Source organism: Myotis myotis, unplaced genomic scaffold (genome assembly GCF_014108235.1).
Source record: "Myotis myotis isolate mMyoMyo1 unplaced genomic scaffold, mMyoMyo1.p scaffold_m19_p_11, whole genome shotgun sequence".
NCBI lineage: Eukaryota > Metazoa > Chordata > Mammalia > Chiroptera > Vespertilionidae > Myotis > Myotis myotis.
The window spans coordinates 54,358,397-54,380,209 of NW_023416315.1; the positions used below are offsets into that span (position 1 = coordinate 54,358,397).

Sequence of the window (21,813 nt, forward strand, 5' to 3'; positions counted from 1 at the left end):
TATTTCTAACAATAGGAGAGATTAAAAACAGCTATCAGGACTGACTGGTGTTGCTAAGTGGTTAGAGCTACAGCTGTGCACCAAAGGGTTGTAGGTTCGATTCCCGGTCAAGGGCACATACCTGGGTTGTGGGTTCACTCCTTACCCCCACCCTCCAGTTGGGGCGAATGCTGGAGGCAGCCAGTTGATGTGTCTGTCTCACATCAATGTCTGTCTGTCTGTCTGTCTCTCTCTATCTCTCTCTCTCTCTCTCTCTCTTTCTTCCCCTCCCTTCCTTTCACTCTCTCTGAGAAGCAATGAAAAAAATATCCTCAAGTGGGGACTAACAAAAAATAAAATGAAAAAGTATCAAATAAATTCACCTCTTCCAAACCTGTCTTGTGTAGATCCAAGAAAGTAAAGAATTACCCTTAGACTGTATTGCACTTATTTGCTCATTAGGCAGAGGGGCCTCCCAGCTCCTGTAAAAGGGAGGAGACTCATTAGCTTAGAGAGGCTTTATCCCACACTCCTGGATAGAAATCGAGACACGGACAGCCAGATTCTTCAGCCTCTCTGGTGGGAAGGTTCACACCACGAGGACATGGCCCTAGCTTCTCACAGGTCACCTGGACCAAGCTGCCAGGTGTTCTAGACTTGCAGAACGCCATCCCGAGTGACAGCACGCTCACTGATGCATGAAGTGTATGTTCAGACAGTTCAGTTGTCAGAAAATTCTTACTCATATTGAGCTGAAACTTCTCCACAATTTCCAAATTTGAGTGAAGACTTTGAAATATGTCCAAGGTCACACCAACATCCAGGCCACTGTCCAAGGTCACAACAGTGGGCAGCAGAGCAGGAACTAGACACCACTCTCGGGACACAGCTGGGAGCCAGCCCTGTCTTCATGTGGGGCCACCACCCCAGACACACTTTCAGCAGAACCCGTCACGCAGAACTGGCTCTGATGGAGCTGAGAGCAAAGGCAGGGCAGCGCCGCCTCCCAGCATCCCCCAGGAGCTGGGAGCTTGATTCGGTGCGGGGTGGGGTGGGGTTCCCTTTAATAGCATATTTCTACACAACAGACACTCACAGACTGGTGGGTTTCCCTTTGCCCAGCCCCACCCACCACAGAAAACCAGTGCAGGTCTCCCTGGTCTTGGTCTTTTTGAAGCAGCTCACCCTCTTTCCGGGTTCCCTCCTCCTGATGCCACAGCTTCCACAATGTCCACTGCTCATGACTCCTGCTCCCGACTTCAGAGGTTCGGGGATCTTTCCTGCTGCCCCACTTTCTGATTCTTGGGCCCGATCTCAGTGCCATACCCACCCTTTTTTGTTTCTGAATAAGCATATAGACTTTTTAAAAATGGAGATATAGTTCGCATGCCATACAAATCACTCACTTAAAGTATATAATTCAGTGGTTTGGGAATTTTACATTAATTTTTTTAATTGTGATAAAAAAAATTTGCCGTTTATGTTTAAGCATACACTTCAGTGACATTAAATACATTCACAGTGTGTGCAGCCACAACCACTGTCTATTTCCAGAACTTTTCCATGACCCCAGGCACACTCTGTACCCATTAAGCGGCAACTCCTGTTCCTCCCTCCCCCAGCCCCTGGTCACCTCTATCTGTCTATGAATTTGCTTATTCTAGGTACTCATGTAAGTGGAATAATACAGCATCTGTCCTTCTATGTCTGGCTCATTCCACTTAGCACAATATTTCAAGGTTAATCCGTACTGTAGCGTGTATCAGAACTTTATTCACTTTTATGGCTGAACAGTATTCCATTACATACCACATTTTGTTTACTCATCTTTTGATGGGCACGGGTTATTTTCACCTTTAGATTGTATATTTTCTCCTCTCAGCCATTAGGAATAATGCTACTATGAACATTGGCATTCATGTATCTCTTTGAGTTCCTTTGTGTACGTGCCTGAGAGTGGAATTGCTGGTCACATGGACACTCTTTAATTTTTTGAGGAACAAGCATATGGATTTTTTGCATTTAAACTGTTATAAGTGGGAGGGGTAGATCTTTATTAAATAAAATGTATCTATTTTATCAAAACTAATGTGAAGAGCAATAAATGCATGTTCATTCCTCACCTTCTCTTGAGTTCTTGATGGTTATCATCGGCACAACCCATTTGACCGTTCATGGTGGGAGGCTTTGTGACATCCACTCTGCTCTTCAGCTGGTTACTTTAAAACTTCTACCCTTTACCTTGCCGTGCTTTGGTACAGGCCCGCGCTGTTTTGATCTTTTGGGCACACATACATGTGTTGTATGTTGGTGTACAGGAATTCCTGTAGCACCTAGCATGGGCCTTCTAGATACCGAACTGGTGAGTTTCAATTTCCTTCGTGTCCGGCGAGTCTGCGCCTTGGTAGAACTCACTGTGCCTAGGTATGTCTTTGGCAGGCCTGTTTTCACACGTTACATGAGGGGACACAGCTCATAATAATAGCAGCTACTCTTATAGAGGACCCGCTTGGTGCCGCGCACTATTCGAAGCATTTTCCTTGTATTTCCTCACCTAATTCTCCAAATAAGCCTATAATATAGCTACAGTTATTAGTTAGCCACCTTTTACTGATAAGGAGACTGAAGCACTCAGAGGTTGAAAAGCTGCCTGAGGCCCCACCCCCACCCCCACCCCCCCCAGCAAGTGCTGGTGTTAGACATCTGGCTGCAGGTCCCTGTTCTCACCCGGACACAGCTGGGGAGGGAGCCTGCTTCCCTGAACCAGGACAGTGTGCAGCCCCTAGAGGAATCATCGGGCCCAGAGGTCATAGTGTCCAGAGCAGGGGCCACGCAGGTCACACGCAGTCACTGCCCAGCCCCTCCCTTCTGCCGGGCTGCCTGGGCCTCCTGAGTTGGCCCACTTCTCTGCTGCCCTTAGGAGGCAGAGAGCGACCTTGGAAAGGGGCTGGCCTGTGGCCGGCCTGTGACCTTGGCCAAGACATCCGTGATTGTCTGTCCCCATCAGGCCTCTATAAATACCAGCTTCTCTTAGCAAATCCATTGGAAACTGACCATCTTACTTAGGCAACGGATATTTCTCAAAAATAGATGATCAATATATAAAAATAGATGAAAACCCATTTTTGAACTCTTCACAATAAACAACAAATTTTATATGCATCATCCCACCAGCCTCTCACTGAGTTTGGAGGCAGAAAGAACTGGTTCCCAGAGTAACCACACAAACATAAATGTCTCAGAAAAAGTGCTGGCCAAGAGCCATCCATTGCCAGTTCCTCCTGTCGGCATGTTGAGTTTCAGGATGAAGAGCAGGGTCCAGAGCAGCTCCCCACTAGGCATCCCCCCGGTGAGCCCCTCTGACCTCACCTGGACACAGTGCTGTCCCCTCCCCGATTCGAGGGCCAGGCTCCCCGAGAAGGGGACTCAGAGGTCCTGGGTGTGGGCACCACAGCCATCCCCGCAGCTCTCTCCCAGCAGAGAGGTTGCCGATGGTGTGAAGTCAGCTCCGATGGCTTTCTCAGCACGTCTGAACCGTGTGTGGGATCAGCCCCCGCACCTCCCTTTCTCCATCCGTCTCTGCGTCCCGGCTGCTCCTGGGTGTTCCCGTCCCTCCTGCCTAAGTTCACTGCATCTCCAGGCCCGAGCCTCGCTGTGCTCTCCCTTCCCGGTGGGGGCGTTCTCCCACACGGGCCTGGGGTTCTGGGGTTCTGGGCTTTGCTTGCTCAGACGTCCCTTTCTGGTGGCTCAGGGGTGTTGCTGCACCAGGGAGAGCCCAGGCCCTCCCGAAGCTTCTCACTCCCACCTTCCAGAAGCGCCTGTGGGCCCAGCTCTGGCCCTCTCTCAGGTCTTCATGTGACAGGTGACACTCGTGTGCCCTACCTCCCCGCGAGGGCAATGCAGCAGGAGTCCCATCCACTGCCCCGGCACCAAGGGGGGCTCTTCACACGGCCGCCGGCCTGACCTGCTGGCTGGTGTCTCACCTCCCAGTTCTGATTTGCCCTGTCCCTTTCCAGCACTGTCTCCAAGCAGAGGAAAAACGTCATCAGCTGTGTCACGGTCCACGACTCTCCGTACTCCGACTCCTCCAGCAACACCAGCCCCTACTCCGTGCAGCACCGCACTGGGCACAACACCAACGCCTTCGACACCAAAGGGAGCCTGGAGAGCCACTGCACTGGGAACCCCCGGACCATCATCGTGCCCCCCCTGAAGACCCAGGCCAGTGACGTGCTGGTGGAATGTGACAGCCTGGTGCCAGGTAACTCAGGGCCCGGGCAGGTGACCTCGCTGGAGAAGGCCTTGCGCTCTGCTGCTAGCAGTTTTGTTGCGTGAGGGCTGACAAGGGCCGGGTTACTACAGATTTTGCTCAGTCACTAAGGGAGGATTCTGCTAAACATCACGTTGTATAAGCAGCATTTTCATTTTTTAATTCTGTAATTAGTACCCAGATGAGTATTTCAGTGAGGACCTCGGCCGGTAGCAGCACCCTCTGGCCATGACCACAGGAACCTATAGGCAAACAGCTCACCCAGGAGGCAGGGTCCTCATACTTTGCTGCTCAGACGCCGTCAGATTGTTTACAACTGTATCCATCACACATCACCAGTTTCAGTATTTGCCACGGGTGTTATTCCTGCCGTGTTGTGTGTTGATCATAACTTAAGTACTTTAAATGCCTTTGTCAACACCTCGAGGCTGCAGCTTGGACTCATTTAATCCATGGAGATGCTGCCCGGCTGTCACCCCAGGCGGCCAAGCTGCCTTCCCCTCTGTAGGAAACTCTTCCCTGGACCGCCATCGCGTGGCTGGATTTCATCTCGGGAGTAGACGGGTGGAGTAAGGAGTTGACAGAGAGAAAGCTCTGAAAACCAGATTTTAAGCCTGAGTAAAACAAACGCAGACAGCCGCCATGTTTATTTGGCTTTGCTCTCAGGAACTGTCCCCCAAGAGCTCTCCATTCCAGAATTATCCCGTTTGGGCACTCCTAAGGTTTCTCACACGAGAGCCAGTGCACCATGCTAACATCCAGGAGAGTGAAGGAGTCTTTCTCCTGTAAAATGGGAGAAGTGTGCCCAGCCGGTGTGGCTCAGTGGTTGAGCATCGACCTATGAACCAGGAAGTCATGGTTCGATTCCGGTCAGGTTGTGGGCTCAGTCCCCAGTAGGGGACATGCAGGAGGCAGCTGATCAGTAATTCTCTCTCATCATTGATGTTTCTCTCTCCCTCTCCCTTCCTCTCTGAAATCAATAAAAATATATATTTTTAAAAAATAATAAAATGGGAGACGTGTGAGAGAGAGAACCTGGGAAAAGGAACCCAGTGCTGGGAAGATCTTTAGGAAAAGAAACACTTAAAAGTTGAGAATCTGGAAATTGTCTCCTTAACTCTTTACTTGCCCCCCACAAGTCCACAGGAAGCCCTGCACATCCCAGGTTAAAGTTTGCAGCCTAATGCGCGCGGCTTGGTGAGGGCGCTCCTGCTCAATTAACACACATTCTTGGGATTGGAGTTGAAATCCTGAAGAAAGATTGGCCTTTCATGGAGCCAGCAGGGAAGGAAATAGTTCTCCCTCGTCAGCAATCCAAAATCCAAACAACCAGATTTTAAGCTCACAGCAAACTCAGTTGGCAGTAAAAACCTGGCCTGGCCCAGCCAGAGGCTGTTCATTTGTGTCATAGTCGTATGTGTGCTGCTTTGGGAAGTGTCCCTGTGTTTTGTGGCAGAAATATTCATGTGTTTGGCGGGAGGGTGGTGTCGAGGCTCCTCTGGGGGTGACCTAATATATTGACTATGTACCAAATTACCTTCCTAAAATCGGAAATTTTGAATTTGAAAACTGACCCCAGGGATATGAGATAGGGGGCTGTAGACCTACAGGGTGAGACACTGAGGTTTGTAAATCAAGGACGTTTGTATTCCCAGACAACTCTGGGGATTCTATAACAGTAATGATACTTAAACATACGCAATAGCCCAGCTGGTGTGGCTCAGTGATTGAGTGTTGACCTATGAACCAGGAGGTCGCGGTTCGATTCCCGGTCACAGCACATACCTGGGTTGCAGGCTCTATCCCTGGTATGGGGTATGCAGGAGGCAGCCGATCGATGATTCTCTCTCATCATTGATTTTTCTATCCCTCTCTCCCTCTCCCTTCCGCTCTGAAATCAATAAAAATATATTTTTTAAAAAATAAAAAAGTAGTTAGCCGAAACCGGTTTGGCTCAGTGGATAGAGCGTCGGCCTGCGGACTGAAGGGTCCCAGGTTCGATTCCGGTCAAGGGCATGTACCTGGGTTGCGGGCACTTCCCCAGTGGGGGATGTGCAGGAGGCAGCTGATCGATGTTTCTCTCTCATCGATGTTTCTGGCTCTCTGTCTCTCTCCCTTCCTCTCTGTAGAAAATCAATAAAATATATAAAAAAAATAAAAAAATAAAAAAAATAAAAATAAAAATAAAAAAGTAGTTAAAAAAAAAACACGTGATAATGGCCCTGGCCAGTGTGCTCAGTGGTTAGAACACCAGCCTGTGCCCTGAGGGTTTCGGCTCAATTCCTGGTCAAGAACATGTACCTGGGTAGTTGGGGTTGATCCCCAGCCCCAGTTGGGGTACTTTTGGGAGGCAACCAATCAATGTTTCTCTGTCTCTCTGTTTCTCTCCTTCCCTCCCCTTCTCCCTCCCTGCCTTCTCTCTCTAAGGATCAATGGGAAAATATCCTCTGGTGAGGATTAACAACAACAAAAAAACATAATGTGTCTAAGAGTTGGCTCAAGATAGACCTTATGCAGATTATGTAGGAATTGATTTTTTCTCAAGAAGCCAATGCTAAATTTCTCTTGCCCTTTTTTTATGTTTTTGTTTTTTGTTAATCCTCACCCAAGGATATTTTCCATTGATTTTTAGAGGGAGTGGAAGGGAGGGGAAGAGACAGAGAGAGAGAGAGAGAGAGAGAGAGAGAGAGAGAGAGAGAAGGACCATCGATGTGAGAGACATTGTCTGGTTGCCTCCCGCACACACCCTGACTGGGCCTGGAGATGGAGCCTGCAACCGCGGTGCTTGCCCTTGAAGGGAATCAAATCCGGGACCCTTCATTCTACAGACCGATGCCTAACCACGGAGCAGAACCAGCTAGGGCTCCCTAGGCCTTTTAACACAAGGTGGATGGTGCCTAGGAGGGCGGCCAGATGTCCAGGTCGAATATCCCAGCTCTGAGCTTTGTCGGCCGTGGTGCCGGCGCCGCTCTGGGAGGGGACGTGGTGGCGAAAGTTACTGAAACTCTAAGACCACCCAGTGCAGCCCCCTCGCACAGACAGGTGAGGAAGCCGAGGGCCAGCCTCGCCCAGCATAGCTCAGCAGCGTCCTGGTCCTGCCGCCAGAGGCCAGCTCTGCGGGGCCCGCATGACGCCTGTGGAGCTACACTAGCCATGTCCATCGGCAGCCCCTGAGCACTCCCACTGCATTCCCCAAGGACGGGTCATGTCTGAAAAACAGAAACGGTTGCCTGAATAGCTGAGAATCTCAAGAATATGTCCAACAAACATGAGAAAAATGGAAGGTCCTTCTCGGTGAGCTGCTGGTTCTAAAGCAACCAGTGCCGCTGCCTCCAGAAGCCCCGTGGTGTCGTCTCTTACAGAGACTCCTGTTCCCCTGAGGACCTGCTGCGCAGTCTTCCCAGTGGCAGGCGAGAGGCAGGCAGGACCTCATCCTGGTGCCTGCCCTCGTTCTCAGTACTCAGTGCCCTTGGCTGCAGAACCTCCTGGGCGGGGAAGCCAGGAAAGCAGCTGGCCCACACCAGCCAAGGCGCACGCTGGCGGCAGCCACCCCTGGAGCTCCAGCCGCTGACCCAGGACACAGGCTGTGTGGGTGACAGTCCATCTCCCACAGCTCGTCGTCCCTCCTGTGTTCTCAGCCACGGGGTTTCTCTCCCAGCCTCTCCGGTCTCTCGGGCTAGTTAGGTTCTTTGGAAAGCAACAGTGCGAACTCTGTGAGAACATATTGGAGCAGTGGTTCTCAACCTTCCTAATGCTGCGACCCTTTAATACAGTTCCTCATGTTGTGGTGACCCCCATTTCATTGTTACAAACTGAACATAATTGAAGCATAGTGATTAATCACAAAAACAGTATGTAATTATATATGTGTTTTCCGATGGTCTTAGGCAACCCCTGTCAAAGGGTCGTTCAGCCACCAAAGGGGTCGCGGCCCACAGGTTGAGAACCGCTGTGTTGGAGGGATGCGAGGCTCAGGGAGAATTCAGCAACTAGGTTCGAGGTGGGGCCAGAGCCACAACTCCTGGGACCTGGGCCGGTCTCACCCGGGCCTGGGGCAGTGAGACTGGTTTGTGATTGGCCAGATCCGAAACGGTCCCTTCCTGGAAGACCCCCGTTGGCCCAAGAGGGGGAGCCGAGGACCCGGGACTGACCTGTGACCTGTTTCTCCTCCCGACACAGTCAACACCAGTCACCACTCGTCCTCCTACAAGTCCAAGTCCTCCAGCAACGTGACCTCCACCAGCGGCCACTCTTCAGGGAGCTCGTCGGGAGCCGTCGCCTTCCGGCAGCAGCGGCCGGGGCCACATTTCCAGCAGCAGCAGCCGCTCAACCTCAGCCAGGTAAGCCCGGCGCTTCTCACTGCCCCTCCAGTGGGGGCGGAAGGTGCCCTGACCGGCCACTGGTGTTTGCTTCCCTCCGAGGGTCACCCTTGGGCAAGCTGGTGCCACTGGTTCAGGGAGAGCTGGCCGGAAGCAGGGCGACCTGTGTAGTGTCATGTGGCTCCGAGTGGCATGTGCCAGCGCTTGTTAGGATGGCCCACAGCTCGCCAGTGTCGCCCAGCACAGGGGGCACCGCTGCGTGCCGCAGAGGAGGCCACGCCCCGAGCCCGGGCCACACGGCCGAGGTTTGGGGAAGGTGGGACATAAATAAAGCAGAGCCTCGGAGGGCAGAGCCAGCCTGTGCGTAAAGGGCCAGCTCGGTGCAGAGCAGACCCGGGCCTGTTTCCTGAGGAGCCACGAGGTGAGACAAAGGGGCTTGTGCTCAGGAAGCCCCGTGCGCTGTGCTGGGCCTGGGCCGTGAACTGAGGCCGCATCTGTCACCAGGACTGAGAATGCCCCGGTAAGAGAGGGCTGGCACATGTGTCTGCTACAACGGCAGACAGCAGAGGTCTGAGAGGGCCTGCATTTTAGAGAACAAGATCTCACAGGAAGATCTGTGACCTGTAACAGCAGTGGCTTTGTCTGTGTGTCAGCCAGCCTGGGGGACACTGGGCACGGCCTCCTTTCTCAGTCCCGGCTAATTTACTGCCGCACCCTCCAGAGGTGTCTTCTGTCACTCCCACTGCTGTGGCCTACTCTCCCTCCCCTCCCCTTCTCCTCTCCTCCTCCTCTCCTCCTTTCTCTCCCCCCTCTTCCCCCTTCTCATCTCTCTTCTCTCTCCCCTCTCTCTCTCTCCTTCCCTCCTCTCCATTCTCACTTCCCCCTCCCCTTGTCCCTCCTCCCCACTTCTTTCTCTCCTCCCCTCCTTACATCCCTCTTCCTCCCTCCTTTCCTCTTCCTCCTCCCTATCCTCACTTCCCCCTCCCTCCCTCTCCCTCCTCCTCCTCCTCTATCCCTCTCCCTCCTCCCCCTCCTCACTTCCCCCTCCTCCTCTCCCGTGTGTCCAGCCCCCAGTGCAGCCCTCTCCTGGTGCTTCTCCTTGTCCAGGCTCAGCAGCACATCACTGCAGACCGCACCGGGAGCCACCGCCGGCAGCAGGCCTACATCACTCCCACGATGGCCCAGGCTCCGTACTCCTTCCCGCACAACAGCCCCAGCCACGGCACTGTGCACCCCCACCTGGCTGCCGCCGCCGCTGCCCACCTCCCCACCCAGCCCCACCTCTACACCTACACGGCGCCCGCGGCCCTGGGCTCCACCGGCACCGTGGCCCACCTGGTGGCCTCCCAAGGCTCGGCACGCCACACCGTGCAGCACACTGCCTACCCGGCCAGCATCGTCCACCAGGTCCCCGTGAGCATGGGCCCCCGGGTCCTGCCCTCGCCCACCATCCACCCGAGTCAGTATCCAGCCCAGTTTGCCCACCAGACCTACATCAGCGCCTCTCCAGCCTCCACCGTCTACACTGGGTACCCACTGAGCCCCGCCAAGGTCAACCAGTACCCGTACATATAGACACTGGGAGGGGGCACGGGCAAGGGCGGAGCTGGGCGTCTGGCACTGAAGACCCGCACAGCAGCAGTACAGGGGGCGGGGCGGGGACACTGCTGACACTTGAACTAGGAAGTGGGAGGACTGAGCAGAGAAGAGGACATTTTTAAAAAAAGAAGGGATTCAGGAGGGGATCTATGCTTTTTATTTTAAAAAGAAAAAGAAAAAAAAGAAAACGTCGGTAACAAAAACACAGCTCATGAACCCATTCTGCACCAAACTGGAAAGGAGAAGAGAGAGCGATGGAAGATTCCGGAAGGGGGGCCAGTTTCTGAAGAACTTTATCTATGAACTTTTCAGAGGTTATTTTCATATGGCAGCAAGTGACATTTAAGAACTTGCTGTCAGGGACACCTGATATGGAAATCCAATAGGTTTTTCATGGTTGAACATGAGAATTAGGGATTTTTCCAGAACTCTAAAGGGTCAACAGCCCTAGAGGTCAGGCCGCTGTGGCCTGATGTGGTGGGTTGGGCTGTTCAGGCTCCTTGGGGGGAAGGGGGTGGCCAGGCCCAGGAAGCCCTCCCCCGAGGGCATGTGTTCTCTTCCCGAGCTCTCTGGATAAATCCCTAAGAAAGTTACTCCTCAAATGTCATTCATAATGTTTGTTCCAAAATTTAGGTTTTTCTTTCTGAAGATTTATTTTCTCTTTGAATCAATCCCTAGTCGCATAGCAGGGCTGGCGGGCGTTGCCGACACCCGGTGGAATGTAGCATTCTGCACCCGTTTCTCTTTGTGTTCAACTCCCGTGATACCAATGGACTATCCTCAGTGTAACTGCACAACAGTGATAGGCACAGGCATGTAACCAATGTGGTGGCCCAGGCGTGAGCGCGAGCGCGCCTGTGCGTCCTGGGCGGGCCAGGCTCCCTCCTGACTTGACATCATTCCCTCCTAGTGCCTTACGGAACCAGAGCGCGAGGGTTTCCTTCCACGGTCCTCCAAGCAGCTGGCGGGCGAGTCGGAGCATCTCGGCACTTTTGTGCTGTTGAAACATTTTACTCTGGTCTTTCCTCTTTTTGTTTTTAAATTTTAATTTAATCTAATTTTAGTACCTGTTTTCTATCTATGGCTGTTTGCTGGCAGAGGGGTGTCAGGGAGCTGGCAAGGCCGGAGAGCCCCCGGATGTTGAGATGTGGGGTGGATGGTGCGGGTGGACCTGGTGGGCGTGATGTTTTAGATGACTGTATTTGGACAGAGCAGGAGTGACTCCCCACCCCTTGCAGCCCCCCTCCCCCCCACCCCCCTACACCCCCGATCTACCTGTATGGTTGCTCTGCCATTTGTGGGGCCAGAGGTCCCTCTGTGTTGCAGGAACACTGGCCTTGCAAGTGGCTGACTCCTTCCTGGTGTGGAAAGGACAGAGGAGAGGAGGCCGCCAGCCGCCTGCCACCTCCAGGCCAGCACACTTCCTGCCGCCTCTGTGGGCCGGAGCGCAGGCCTGGTCCTCAGCCGGGTGCTCTCACCTCCCCCAGGCCTCACTGTCGCACCACCCCTCTCCTCTGGACCCTTCCCTCTGCAGACAACCACCAGCCTGTGCTCACTGCGGTCTCTCCCTCATTACCTGGGCCTGCCCACGGCACCACTTGGTTTTGGTTTTTGAGGGTCTGGTGGGCAGAAGGCAGGGGGACATTTATTGGGGTGACCAGGAGGCCTTCAGCCACCCCTTGGAGGCCCCTCCCGCCGCCAGTTAGGTTTCCAAAGAAATTGCCCTTTGCCCTCTTTGCACCTTTGATACATTCTGGACGTTTCTCAGGCTTGAACTGCTGGAGGCAGGTGGGGTCTCTGTTCACAGCAACTCACACTCATGAGGGTTAGGAGACTGTGTGGTCATAGTGAGGCTTTAAAGGGAGGCCCTAAATGTCGGCTCTCCACGCTGAGTCCTTAACTGAGCCCAACGCCGCGTTCCCAAGGTGCAGAGAGGCCGCTCCGTCCTCGTCCTCGTCCCCCTCCCTCCCTACCTACCTCCCTCCTTCCCTCCACAGTCTCCCTTAAAGATCTGCTGTGAAAGGTGTTTTTATAGTGACATCCGACCTAATTCAGTGAGGAAGCCAAACCTTTACCTTAGCTCTTAGCTGTGAAATGTGAACTAACTCTGGAAATTTCCCCTCCCGACCACAAGTCCTACTTACCTTACAAAGAGATCCCATTTATCCAGGCCTTAGGCCGGAAGGAAGGAAGGAAGGACGCTATGACTTTCGAGGGCAGACAACCCCGGGGCCCAGCAGGATCCATAGTCTGTCTGATGTGGGGAGTGCGTCCTTCTGAGACGACAGGAGACGGCCAGTCAGTGGGAGTAGTGGGGCGGGGGGGGGGGGGTGAAGTTGGAGGCCACGCCAGCCTGGAAGGCCCAACTCTGGCACAGATGGCAGCGGCGCCTCACTGGCCTTACTGTAGCGTCCTGGGCCTCGCCCAGTGCGCGCCCAACCCTCGCGCCCTCTGACCTTTCCAGAAAAGACAACCAGCCTTCCATTTGAAGCAGATGACTCTGTCTACCACGTCAACTTTCACCTGACACTTCTTTCCTTTTCTTCCAGACCAGGAATGAAAGGTCCATGCTGCTCATAAAGATAATATTATTGTACTAATTATTTTGATTATTATCAGTGTAATTATTATCATTATCATCATGTGGATATTTTAGTTGGGGTTTGAAATGCACACTTATTCCATGTATCTTTGTGTTTTCTCTTTAATATTTAAACTTATTTGATTATATCTGTGAGTATCTGAGTAGACAGGAAGGACATACAGATGTCCAGTTTTGTCAGACAAAGGAATTGGGTGAACTGTTTGTCATCTCTTCCACTGAGAGCTGTCAAGGAAAGATCCCCCACAGAACCAGAGTGAAGAATCAGGCCTTTCCTCTGCGCAGCCTGGGCACTGACCACACCGGCCGCGCATGCTGAGCCCTGAGCGTGGGCCTCCACCAGGCCCTGCGCTTCTGAACCCGGCTGCCCAGATCCTGGCCTGCTCACACCCGCCATGTACCTGTCCCGCCAAAAGATCCCCCTGCCAGAGCTGATGCAGCCCCTCCCAGGCGCCCCCTTTCCCGTCGGTGCACCAGGAGGGTGGCTCAGAGACCACTGTCCCTCCTGGAAGCCCAAGTAAGGCTGCCGGGCAGGCAGGACCCTCCCCTGGAAACTGCCGCCTCCCCCTCCCCCTCCCCCCTCCCCCCACGCTGCCCACTTCCTCAGTCTGGCCCTGCCCCCAGGACATCTCAGCTTGCAATCCTAAGGACAAACTAGTGAGCCAAAAAGGGTGGAGGGATGCTAGGAGGCCAGAGGACACTGACACGCCCAGCAGCTGCGCACACTGCGGCCAGGGTGAGGTCATTGGCCCACAGTGCCCTGATTTTTCCATCAGCAAGGTGTACACACACTGCCCACAGACCCAGAAACTTCAGCCCCGGATGAAGAAAGGGTTGAAATGCCAGCTTCCCTGAAAGGGCGGGGGGTGGGGGGGCAGCTGGGAGATGGGCAGGACCCAGTCCCGCAGACACTCAGCAAATGTTAGCACGCTCCCCTAGTCCCCGCCTGCCTTCCTCCTTCAGTCCCCAGCACAGCTGTGGAATCAGAAACCCCCAGTGGGAGGTGCCAACCTCTGCATGTGCTCCTTGGCACTTGCCTGCATCTCCCATCCCGTCCTCCAACTGAGTCACCCTAGCAAATGGGATGAGCAAAAGGCTGCCCATCCCTAGGCCCAAGCTCTCAAGTAGAGGAGTGTCAACCTAGTCCTACTTAGACCTCAAGTACCATAACCTAGAGCATCATCTGTTCAATAATTGGCTTCATCCTTCTTTGCTGAGGAAACGTCGTAAGAGTGAGAGGGGAAATGTAAAAAGACAGGCAAGGGAGACTGCCGTGGGAGCCAGGGAGCCGCAGGTCCACACGCTCCCGCACTGGGCCTCGCCGGCCCTCCGGGATGTTTGCACCCGTGTCTCTGCGCTTAGGGCCTCTTTCGTGATGATTGGGCTGTTTCCAAGGGAAGGGGTGAGCAGGCCGATGGGTGGGAGAGTCTGAGGCTTGATGCCAATTACTTTTGTGAAAGAGCATGGGGTTGATCGATTCAGAGGGACAAGGAGGGTGGGGGCCCGCCGGCGGTGGTCTCTCAGACCGGCTTTGCATCCAGGCCTTCCTGGCGCTGAGTGGCTTGCAGGCCGTGGGAGCCAGCTAGCAGTCCCCTTCACCCCGGGAGACAACCCGCCCAGACACCGGGCTGCTGGGTGTGCGGAGGGAAGGCGAGGTCGGCGCAGCTGCTAACGGCTGCTTTCCCTCGACCAGGCCTGTAGAATTGCAGACACTCGGTTTTGAACAAGCTTGTGGTGGAGGATTGGGGTGTGAGAGTGAGTGAGTGAGTGAGTGGAGCAGACTTTCTTGGAAACTGGAGGAAGGAGATGAGGAGGCTTGAGGAGCTATTACTGATGGGCTGTGGGGGGTGAAACGCCGTGTCCACGGGCTGACCCAGCTTTCGTCCGGACTCTGTCTGGTGCTGGGGGCAGGGCAGGATGTGGGGCTCTGGGACAGAAAACAGGAGAAAAAACCAGGTAGCAGAGAAAATTCAACAGAGAGGCGAGGTTTCCTGCCGCGGCCTTGCCGGGACCTCACAGCGCCAGCGTAAGAGCTTTGCCACAAAGCATTCCCGCCCTGGGGACTTGGTGTGCTTCTGGTCCACCCGGTCTGTCTTTTCTCTCTGGTGTGTCGTACAGACTACATGGGGAACCCTCAAAAGGAAGCAGGCCAGAGTTGTCCTTACCAAATTGGAAAGGAAGGTGTAACTGTTCCTTTCTTTAGCCAAAGAACCCTTCTCGGAGACACCTCCACACGGACAGCATGGTGGCATTCCTGTCTTTCCTCTCGGGGCAATAATGACTTCGTTCGTGATGCAATTCCATTTGTCTTTCTCTTTCCTCTGTATCCTGACTTTCTGTTGTTACATTGATTTCAAAGCTGTACTCACCTTTTCAGAGAAGTAGATCAGTAACCCTAACGCTGCTGCTACTGGGGGGCTGGAGACACCACGTGACTATGTGAGCTGAACTGGCCTCGTGTCACCAGGGGTCCGACCGGGCAGACCTGCCGGGAAGTTCAGCTGCGTTTGGGGGTTGGATGTGCAGGAGCCGGGCTCTGATGCCTTTGGACTCTCACTTCTAATCTCCACAGACTAGTCCGTAAAATCTCAGCCAGGCTACTAGAGAACTGAAGATGGTGAAATGACTTAAATGCAACAGAGACTTTCAAAGACCATTGGCGCCTTGCTCACTAGCATCACCCCACCTGGCAGAGGCTTCTCACCTCATTCCTGCAGCTCCAGGCCAGCTCTTCCCTTCAGACCCAGTTGACGCAGAAGGGACCCTCCGTAGGGCACGCTCTCAGAATACCTGCCCCAGAGGGACCCTCCTGGGTGCCCCCAACTCAACTCCCGCAAGTCTCCGAGAGCCCCCAATCTCAAGAATATTAGATTGACTCTCTCATTTCTTCTCAAAACCTGCAATGTCCCTCAGCTAACAGCCAGCATTTGTTGAATGCCTTCAGCACTCCAGGCCCCAGGCAAGCCCTGTGAGGGTGACCTCATGGCGCCCTCAGAGCCACCCCATGTACGACGCCCCCTTTACTGATGGGGGGTGGTGAGGAAGCTGATGTTCTAACAAAGAAAGAGTAGCATGTGCTAACGAAAATAAAATAAAATAGTGGTCTGAAATTGCCACATTTCTAGTGAAATTTTTGTTAAGGAGGCCTTGGCTGAGATAGGATTTTTAATTAACAGCCTCATATTTCTGACCATTTAATGGTACTCCCATCAATTGTGTGCCAAACACTGTGCTAAACACGGCTCATCCGTGAGCTTGTTTATCCTGGTCTTCAGAATAACGATGAAATCAGCAATAGGCATCCGTTACAGAGGAGGCAGCTGCCAGGGTCACCCGGCTAGGAGGGAGCGGGCCTTGGACCCAGGTCTCAGCGGCCGGCCTCGGTGCCTCCCATGTTTAAATGCAAAGGAAGGCCTTGGGGTGTCCCGCGCTGTGGCTCACATGCATGGGCCTCGGCAGCAGGTCTGCGTGGAGAGGGCGTCCGCATTGGAGGCGAGCAGAGGGGCAGCGGTAGCTTGGCTTCGGAGAGAATCGTAGGGGTGTTTCTTTTGATTCGGAATAGAATGTGTTTCAGGTCCCTTTCCAGTGTGCCAACTGGTCTAGTACTGCTGCTGCCACAAACTCCTGAGAGAGAAAAGGGGAAAAAAAAAATTCTTCTTTAAAAAAAAACAATTTTTTTCTTGCTTATAGTTAATTCTAGAAAGGCAATACTAAAGCTATATATATATATTTTTCCAACGTGCTATTTTTGACTGCACTGATAAACATCATGACAAGTCTGGTCTCATAACCGACCCACTCTTCAGCTCTGGGTAGAACCAGGGACGGGGCTCACACCGAGTTTGTAAATATTGTGCGGGTCTGGTGTCCAGGAACTTTTTCCTTTGTTTAAAAAAGACATAGAAGAAGGAGAAAGACGATTTTTAGAAAGAGGATCAAAATAAGGTTTTGTTTCGAGGCAGCCTTCCCGAAGCAGCGGGCGCAGTGGTGTGTGAACGGAGGGAAACTACAGGGAGGGAGAGGCTCTTGCCGCGGTCCGAGATTGCTAGCAACACAGAGCGTGTTTATTTTGGTTGAAAGGTGACAAGAATTTAGAAGTACTTTGGGACTCAATTTTTAATTTTTTAGAAAATTCTTATTTGTTATGAAACATCTCCTCAGTTGTTTTGGGTGGGCGTTCTTTGTTTTGTTTCTTTTTTATTTTAAAAACGTCTTTATTGGCTGGCTCCAGGCTTGTCGGCCTAAACTCTTGGGTAGTTGACACAAGTTCTGGAGTCCTCTAGAACTTGAACTCCATTGGAAGCAAACCCAACTCATTGGCATTCGATCCTGGTTGGTTTCGGTAGGCGTGCTGGAATTCTGACGGAGCACCGAAAGGTTTTTCTAAAGAAGGTTTTAGATACATTATCTTACACTAACTGTGACCTAATGGCAATAATACCTCAACTGTGGGCATTCATCCTGGTTTTAGCCTCTTTTGAAGTCATGTAGCTGGCCTGCTCTTGGGATTTAGAAGACTGTGAACTCTGTGGGCTTGAGTGAATTCCGAAAATAGCTGACCTTCACGACGAAAATTAAACCGAGGGAGAGCTGATTCTCTGTCTGTTGTAATCAAATGTGATGTTCAAATGCACATGTTAAGTCTCTATGTTCTTAGCTACTGTAAAACGCTGTTAGCCTTCTAAGACAGCGAGAGAGTCACATTTTAAATGCGTACACTAAATAATTGACCGTGGATGCTGAAGCATATTTCTGGCTACATTTTATAGTTAAAGTGTTTTATAGTTTACATTTAAACTGGTACTTTAAAAAAAACACACACAAAAAAACACTTCTGTTTATAACTGACATCTTCAGACCCCAGCGAGCGGCCCCTCCAGTTGGAAGCCGCGCCCCCAAGGCAGGTGTCCCACCCATGCTGTTGTGTTGTGTAGCACTGCCCTCCATGTTACGGTTTCCATGGGAACGAGAGAGAATGTGAAAGGGTTTCCAGGTTCGGTCCACAGCCTGGGCCAGATGCGAAGACCTCGTGCCATGTTATATCAGCCCTTCGAGGCCTTGACATCTCAGAAGAGGCAGAGAGAACAGCCACCTGGTTTGTTGACTGTCTTGATTTGAATGTTTAACTTATTAATGATCCACTGACATCCAGTCACTAGGCAGTAGGAGACACTGGGATCCAGGGAGCCCGGAAGTGCAGCTGCTGTTTCTGGGCCCCCTGGCGACATTCTGCTGGGGTTTTCAGGGGAGGCCATCCATCCCTATGCCTATACTCATTGCCTAGGTTGGCCATATCTGCTGTCATCGAGTCCTTTTCTCCGTTGACACAAAATAAATGCAAAAGGATGTGTTGACTCTGTTAAACTTGGATTTGAGGCCTAGGTCAGTGGGAGGGGGGCCTGGATCCTTCCTAGAGATTGTGAGTCTGCTGAGCAGGAGGGGCTGGGGACTGAGGGGCCCCTGAGGCCCATTGAAGGAGAGGTCAGACCTGAAGGTGAGAGACTTCAGCGTGAGGCCCTGTCCTGCAGGAACAGACCGGCAGCTGTGGGTTCTGTTGAGTGAGGAGGACCTACTGTGAACTAAAGGGCATTCCTTTAGCAGATGAGACCTTGAAAACCGCAGACACCTGGGACCAGGGAGCTGTTTGTGGTGGTGTTTTTAAAACGCATTTGCTTTTTCCCTGTGAACTCTGTTGACAGTATGTTCTTATTTCAGGCTTTTGTTAGAAATCTTATTGTAAAATATTTTTCATCTCGTCCCTTCTAGTTATATGCCCGCTTTCCTCCAATTGGTTTCCCCTTTGCTTTAATTAACCAAATGAGTTTTATGTCATTGTCTTTGGGTGTTAACCATTTTTTAAAAACTAGAGGTATAGAAATTGGCTTTTTTTTAAGTAACTTTACTGTATCTGAAAAAGGGCTCTGCCATTGCTCACTAGTTTCCTTTCAACCAGTCACCACACGAGCCTCTCCCCGCACCGCCTACCCCACTGGTGTCGTGTCACTGTCCCCGTGGCCACCCCGGCCTCTGCCCTGCTGTCGCCACAGCCCCACGGCCAGGCACCCGCCTCCCAGGACGCTCTCTCAAGAGCCAGGAAGAAGGGCCCCCTTAGCCTTGCGAGGGGTGGTCTTGCCTCCCTGTGAGTGGCCTGCTTGGTCGAAGGGGCAATGGACTTATCATTATTTTAATAGTTTGGCTCAGGTTATGAGGACTTGGGAAGGAAAAGTGGTTTGACCATGCCCATTCTTTGTAGCTTTCTGTGACTGATGAATGGAACATAGTGTCCCCCCCCACCCCTCCCTTCCCAGCAGGCATCCCTGTTGGCGATGCCTCCACGTGGCATGGTTTCCCTCCCCGCCCCCCACGCGCCTCACTCGTATTACTGCTCATTTCCTCGTAGCTTTCCCAGGGCACAATCATTTCTCGCCCCAAAGCAACTCCTCATCCTCTGTGTGCATCTTCTTAACCAAATGAAGTAGACCAGGAAGACATACTTTGGGGCATCAGAATTTCTAGTTTAGTAGAGAATCACTGTGTAGATAGAGAGGTTGTTATGTATGTTTGTGTGTATATGTATATATATACATCAAACCAAATGGCGGGTAGGAGAAGCATAGCTTTACGGAGGAGGAGGTGGAGGAGGAGGAGCTTTTAGAAGTTTGAGTCAGCCCCAGGCTGCACTTGCCACACCTGGGTTGAGGCGTCACAGCTCGCCACAGTGGAGGCAGGGGCCCTGAGCGTACCACCGCTCTCTAGGTCCCCAGGGTCAAGGGCATAGATGAGTGAGGGAGGCAACAAATCAGAATGACTGGAATTTTCCATCTCGATTTGCTTTGACCACATGTATTGAGCTGCCGTCTCTGGTATTATATCACGTTTCCAAAAATGGTATCCATTAGGGTAGAAAGAGAACGGATCTGTAGAAATGTTTACCTTTCAACTGCCCGTGAATTTAGGACACTCTGGATGGAAGGCTCACGCCCCAGAATAAGAACAGGGAAGAGGAGACCAGGTGACGCGGGTCACCAGTCCAAGCGACGTGGCTCCCTCCCCAAGGTCATCTCGTCCAGATCTTTCTCTTCCAGGTCATCTCAGCTCAATAACCCTATGGAAGCCCTGGTCTGTTGTGTTCCTTCACTGTACTGTTTCTGTAATAAGAAGTGTTAATCCACGTTAATCTTTGTGAAAATTATTGCGTGCAACAGTATTTTCTCGTGTACCTCCCTTTCCTACGTGAATTGTCCCACTTTCCTTTTTTATTTATAAATGTCTACTTTTTTTAAAGACAAACCAATGTGTCGTAGGCCTCTATGTAACCGACTCCTTAGTCTCATATTATAGGTATGTTATAAGAATGGATATTTTACTTGGCTTTAGAATGTTTTACAAGAAAAATAATTCTTAACTGATCAAGTCCTTGCTACTAAAATGCTTGTGTTTTTCATCATGACGTCGTGTGCTTCTAAATTAATAATCATTTTCGTTGTAGAAAAATGGAGTGAATTTATATTAGTCTTGGAAACTAATAATAGCATTGTAAATTTATGAGATGATTTTAACAGAAAAAAATTATAGAAGAATATAGTTATTTTAATTGTAATATTACTAACTGTAGGGTGAGCAGGGGGTCCCGTGTGGTGAACTATGTTATAGCTTGTTACTCACAGTTTCTTTTTGATCATTTTTTCGGTCTCTGAGGTGAAACGAGTTATTAATTAAAATTTGTAAACTCACATATGCATATTGTATATGTGTAGCGATGTAATCACACTTTGTCTTGGAATTACATTAAACTGTTTGGAATCACTGTCCATGGGCCTGGCGCACTCATTTCTTCTGGAACCAGACCCGTCACGGGGCTAAAGAGGTTACTGCTACGAGTAGCAGCCTTCAGAAGTATTTAGCCCTTCGAAAGTATTTAATACATCTGAACACGTTTATAACCCAGCGCTGCATTTGAAATTCGTCAAGATGCTGGCCGGTGTGGCCCAGTTGTTTGGGTGTCATCCTGTGCACTGAGAGGTGGCCAGTTCAATTTCCGGTCAGGGCAGGGCACATGCCCAGGTTGCAGGCTTGATCCCCAGTAGGGGGCGTGCAGAGGCAGCCAATCAGTGATTCTCATCGATATTTCTCTCTCCTCTTTTCCTCTCTTTGAAATCAATAAAGACTTTTTTTTTTTTTTTAATTTTGCCAAGATGCCCGTGTGTGGCTGTGGAGGGGCCTCACTTGCCTGCCCCTGAGGTCTCCCAGCTCCCTTCCCTCCTCTTAGCCATTTCAACCCCGTCCACTTCCAAACCCATCCCAGAGGCCTTGCTGTCATCGCCGTCCTAAGAGCTTTCCAGGGTGCGTGCAGGGTGCAGCCTCCCTCTGCACCCACGTCCTGCCCTTCCCCAGACGTCCATGCTCCTCGCTGAACTGCTCACCTGGGTCCTCCCTAGGAGCCCCAACTGGAGCCATGAGCTCCCCAGCCCCCTCCTGGCCACCTCGGGAAGCACAAGCAACTCCTCCTCCGCCTCCAGTGTGGCTTCTCATCACTCCAACATGTTCATGGTGAAATACACATAACACCAAAGTTACCACTTTAAAGTGTACAGTTGGTGGCGTTAGTACATGCATCACCACTATGTATTTCTAGAACTTTCACCATCCCAAACAGAAGCTCTGAACCCATTAAAGAACAACCTCCCAGCCCTTGGCAAACACCTTTCCCCTTTCCGCCTCTGGATTTGCCTATTCCGGCTACGTCACGTAAGTGGACACATATACTCTTTGCCCTTTTTCTGGCTTGTTTCACTTAACAATGCTTTCAGCGTCTCTCATGTATCAGAATGTCCTTGTGAGGCTGAGTAACGTTGCACTGTGTGCACCACGTTCTGTTCATCTGTTGATGGATGAGGGAGTTGTGCCCACTGTCTTGCAAACAGTGCTGCCGTGAGCACTAGCATGCACGCACCTAGTCTTGCTCTCCATTCTTTTGGATACACGCCTAGGAGTGCAGTCGCTGGGCTGTATGGTGAGTCTTAACTTGGCCACAGCAGCTCCAC

General features: G+C 51.8%; 1 protein-coding gene across 4 annotated transcripts in view; it reads left to right on the top strand.

Annotated features, from left to right (window-relative positions):
- Window positions 1–20,580, top strand: part of HIPK2 (homeodomain interacting protein kinase 2) — a 178,767-nt gene extending 158,187 nt beyond the window's left edge. For 2 of the 4 annotated variants that reach the window (XM_036329012.1, XM_036329013.1), the window contains exons 13-15: window positions 3,996–4,240; window positions 8,429–8,589; window positions 9,636–20,580. In XM_036329012.1, coding sequence (XP_036184905.1) covers window positions 3,996–4,240; window positions 8,429–8,589; window positions 9,636–10,289 — 1,060 coding nt within the window. In that variant the 3' untranslated portion in view covers window positions 10,290–20,580. The remainder of the gene's footprint in view (window positions 1–3,995; window positions 4,241–8,428; window positions 8,590–9,635) is intronic. The other 2 variants (XM_036329015.1, XM_036329016.1) reach the window with 1 other exon arrangement.
- Window positions 20,581–21,813: the final 1,233 nt, after the last annotated feature.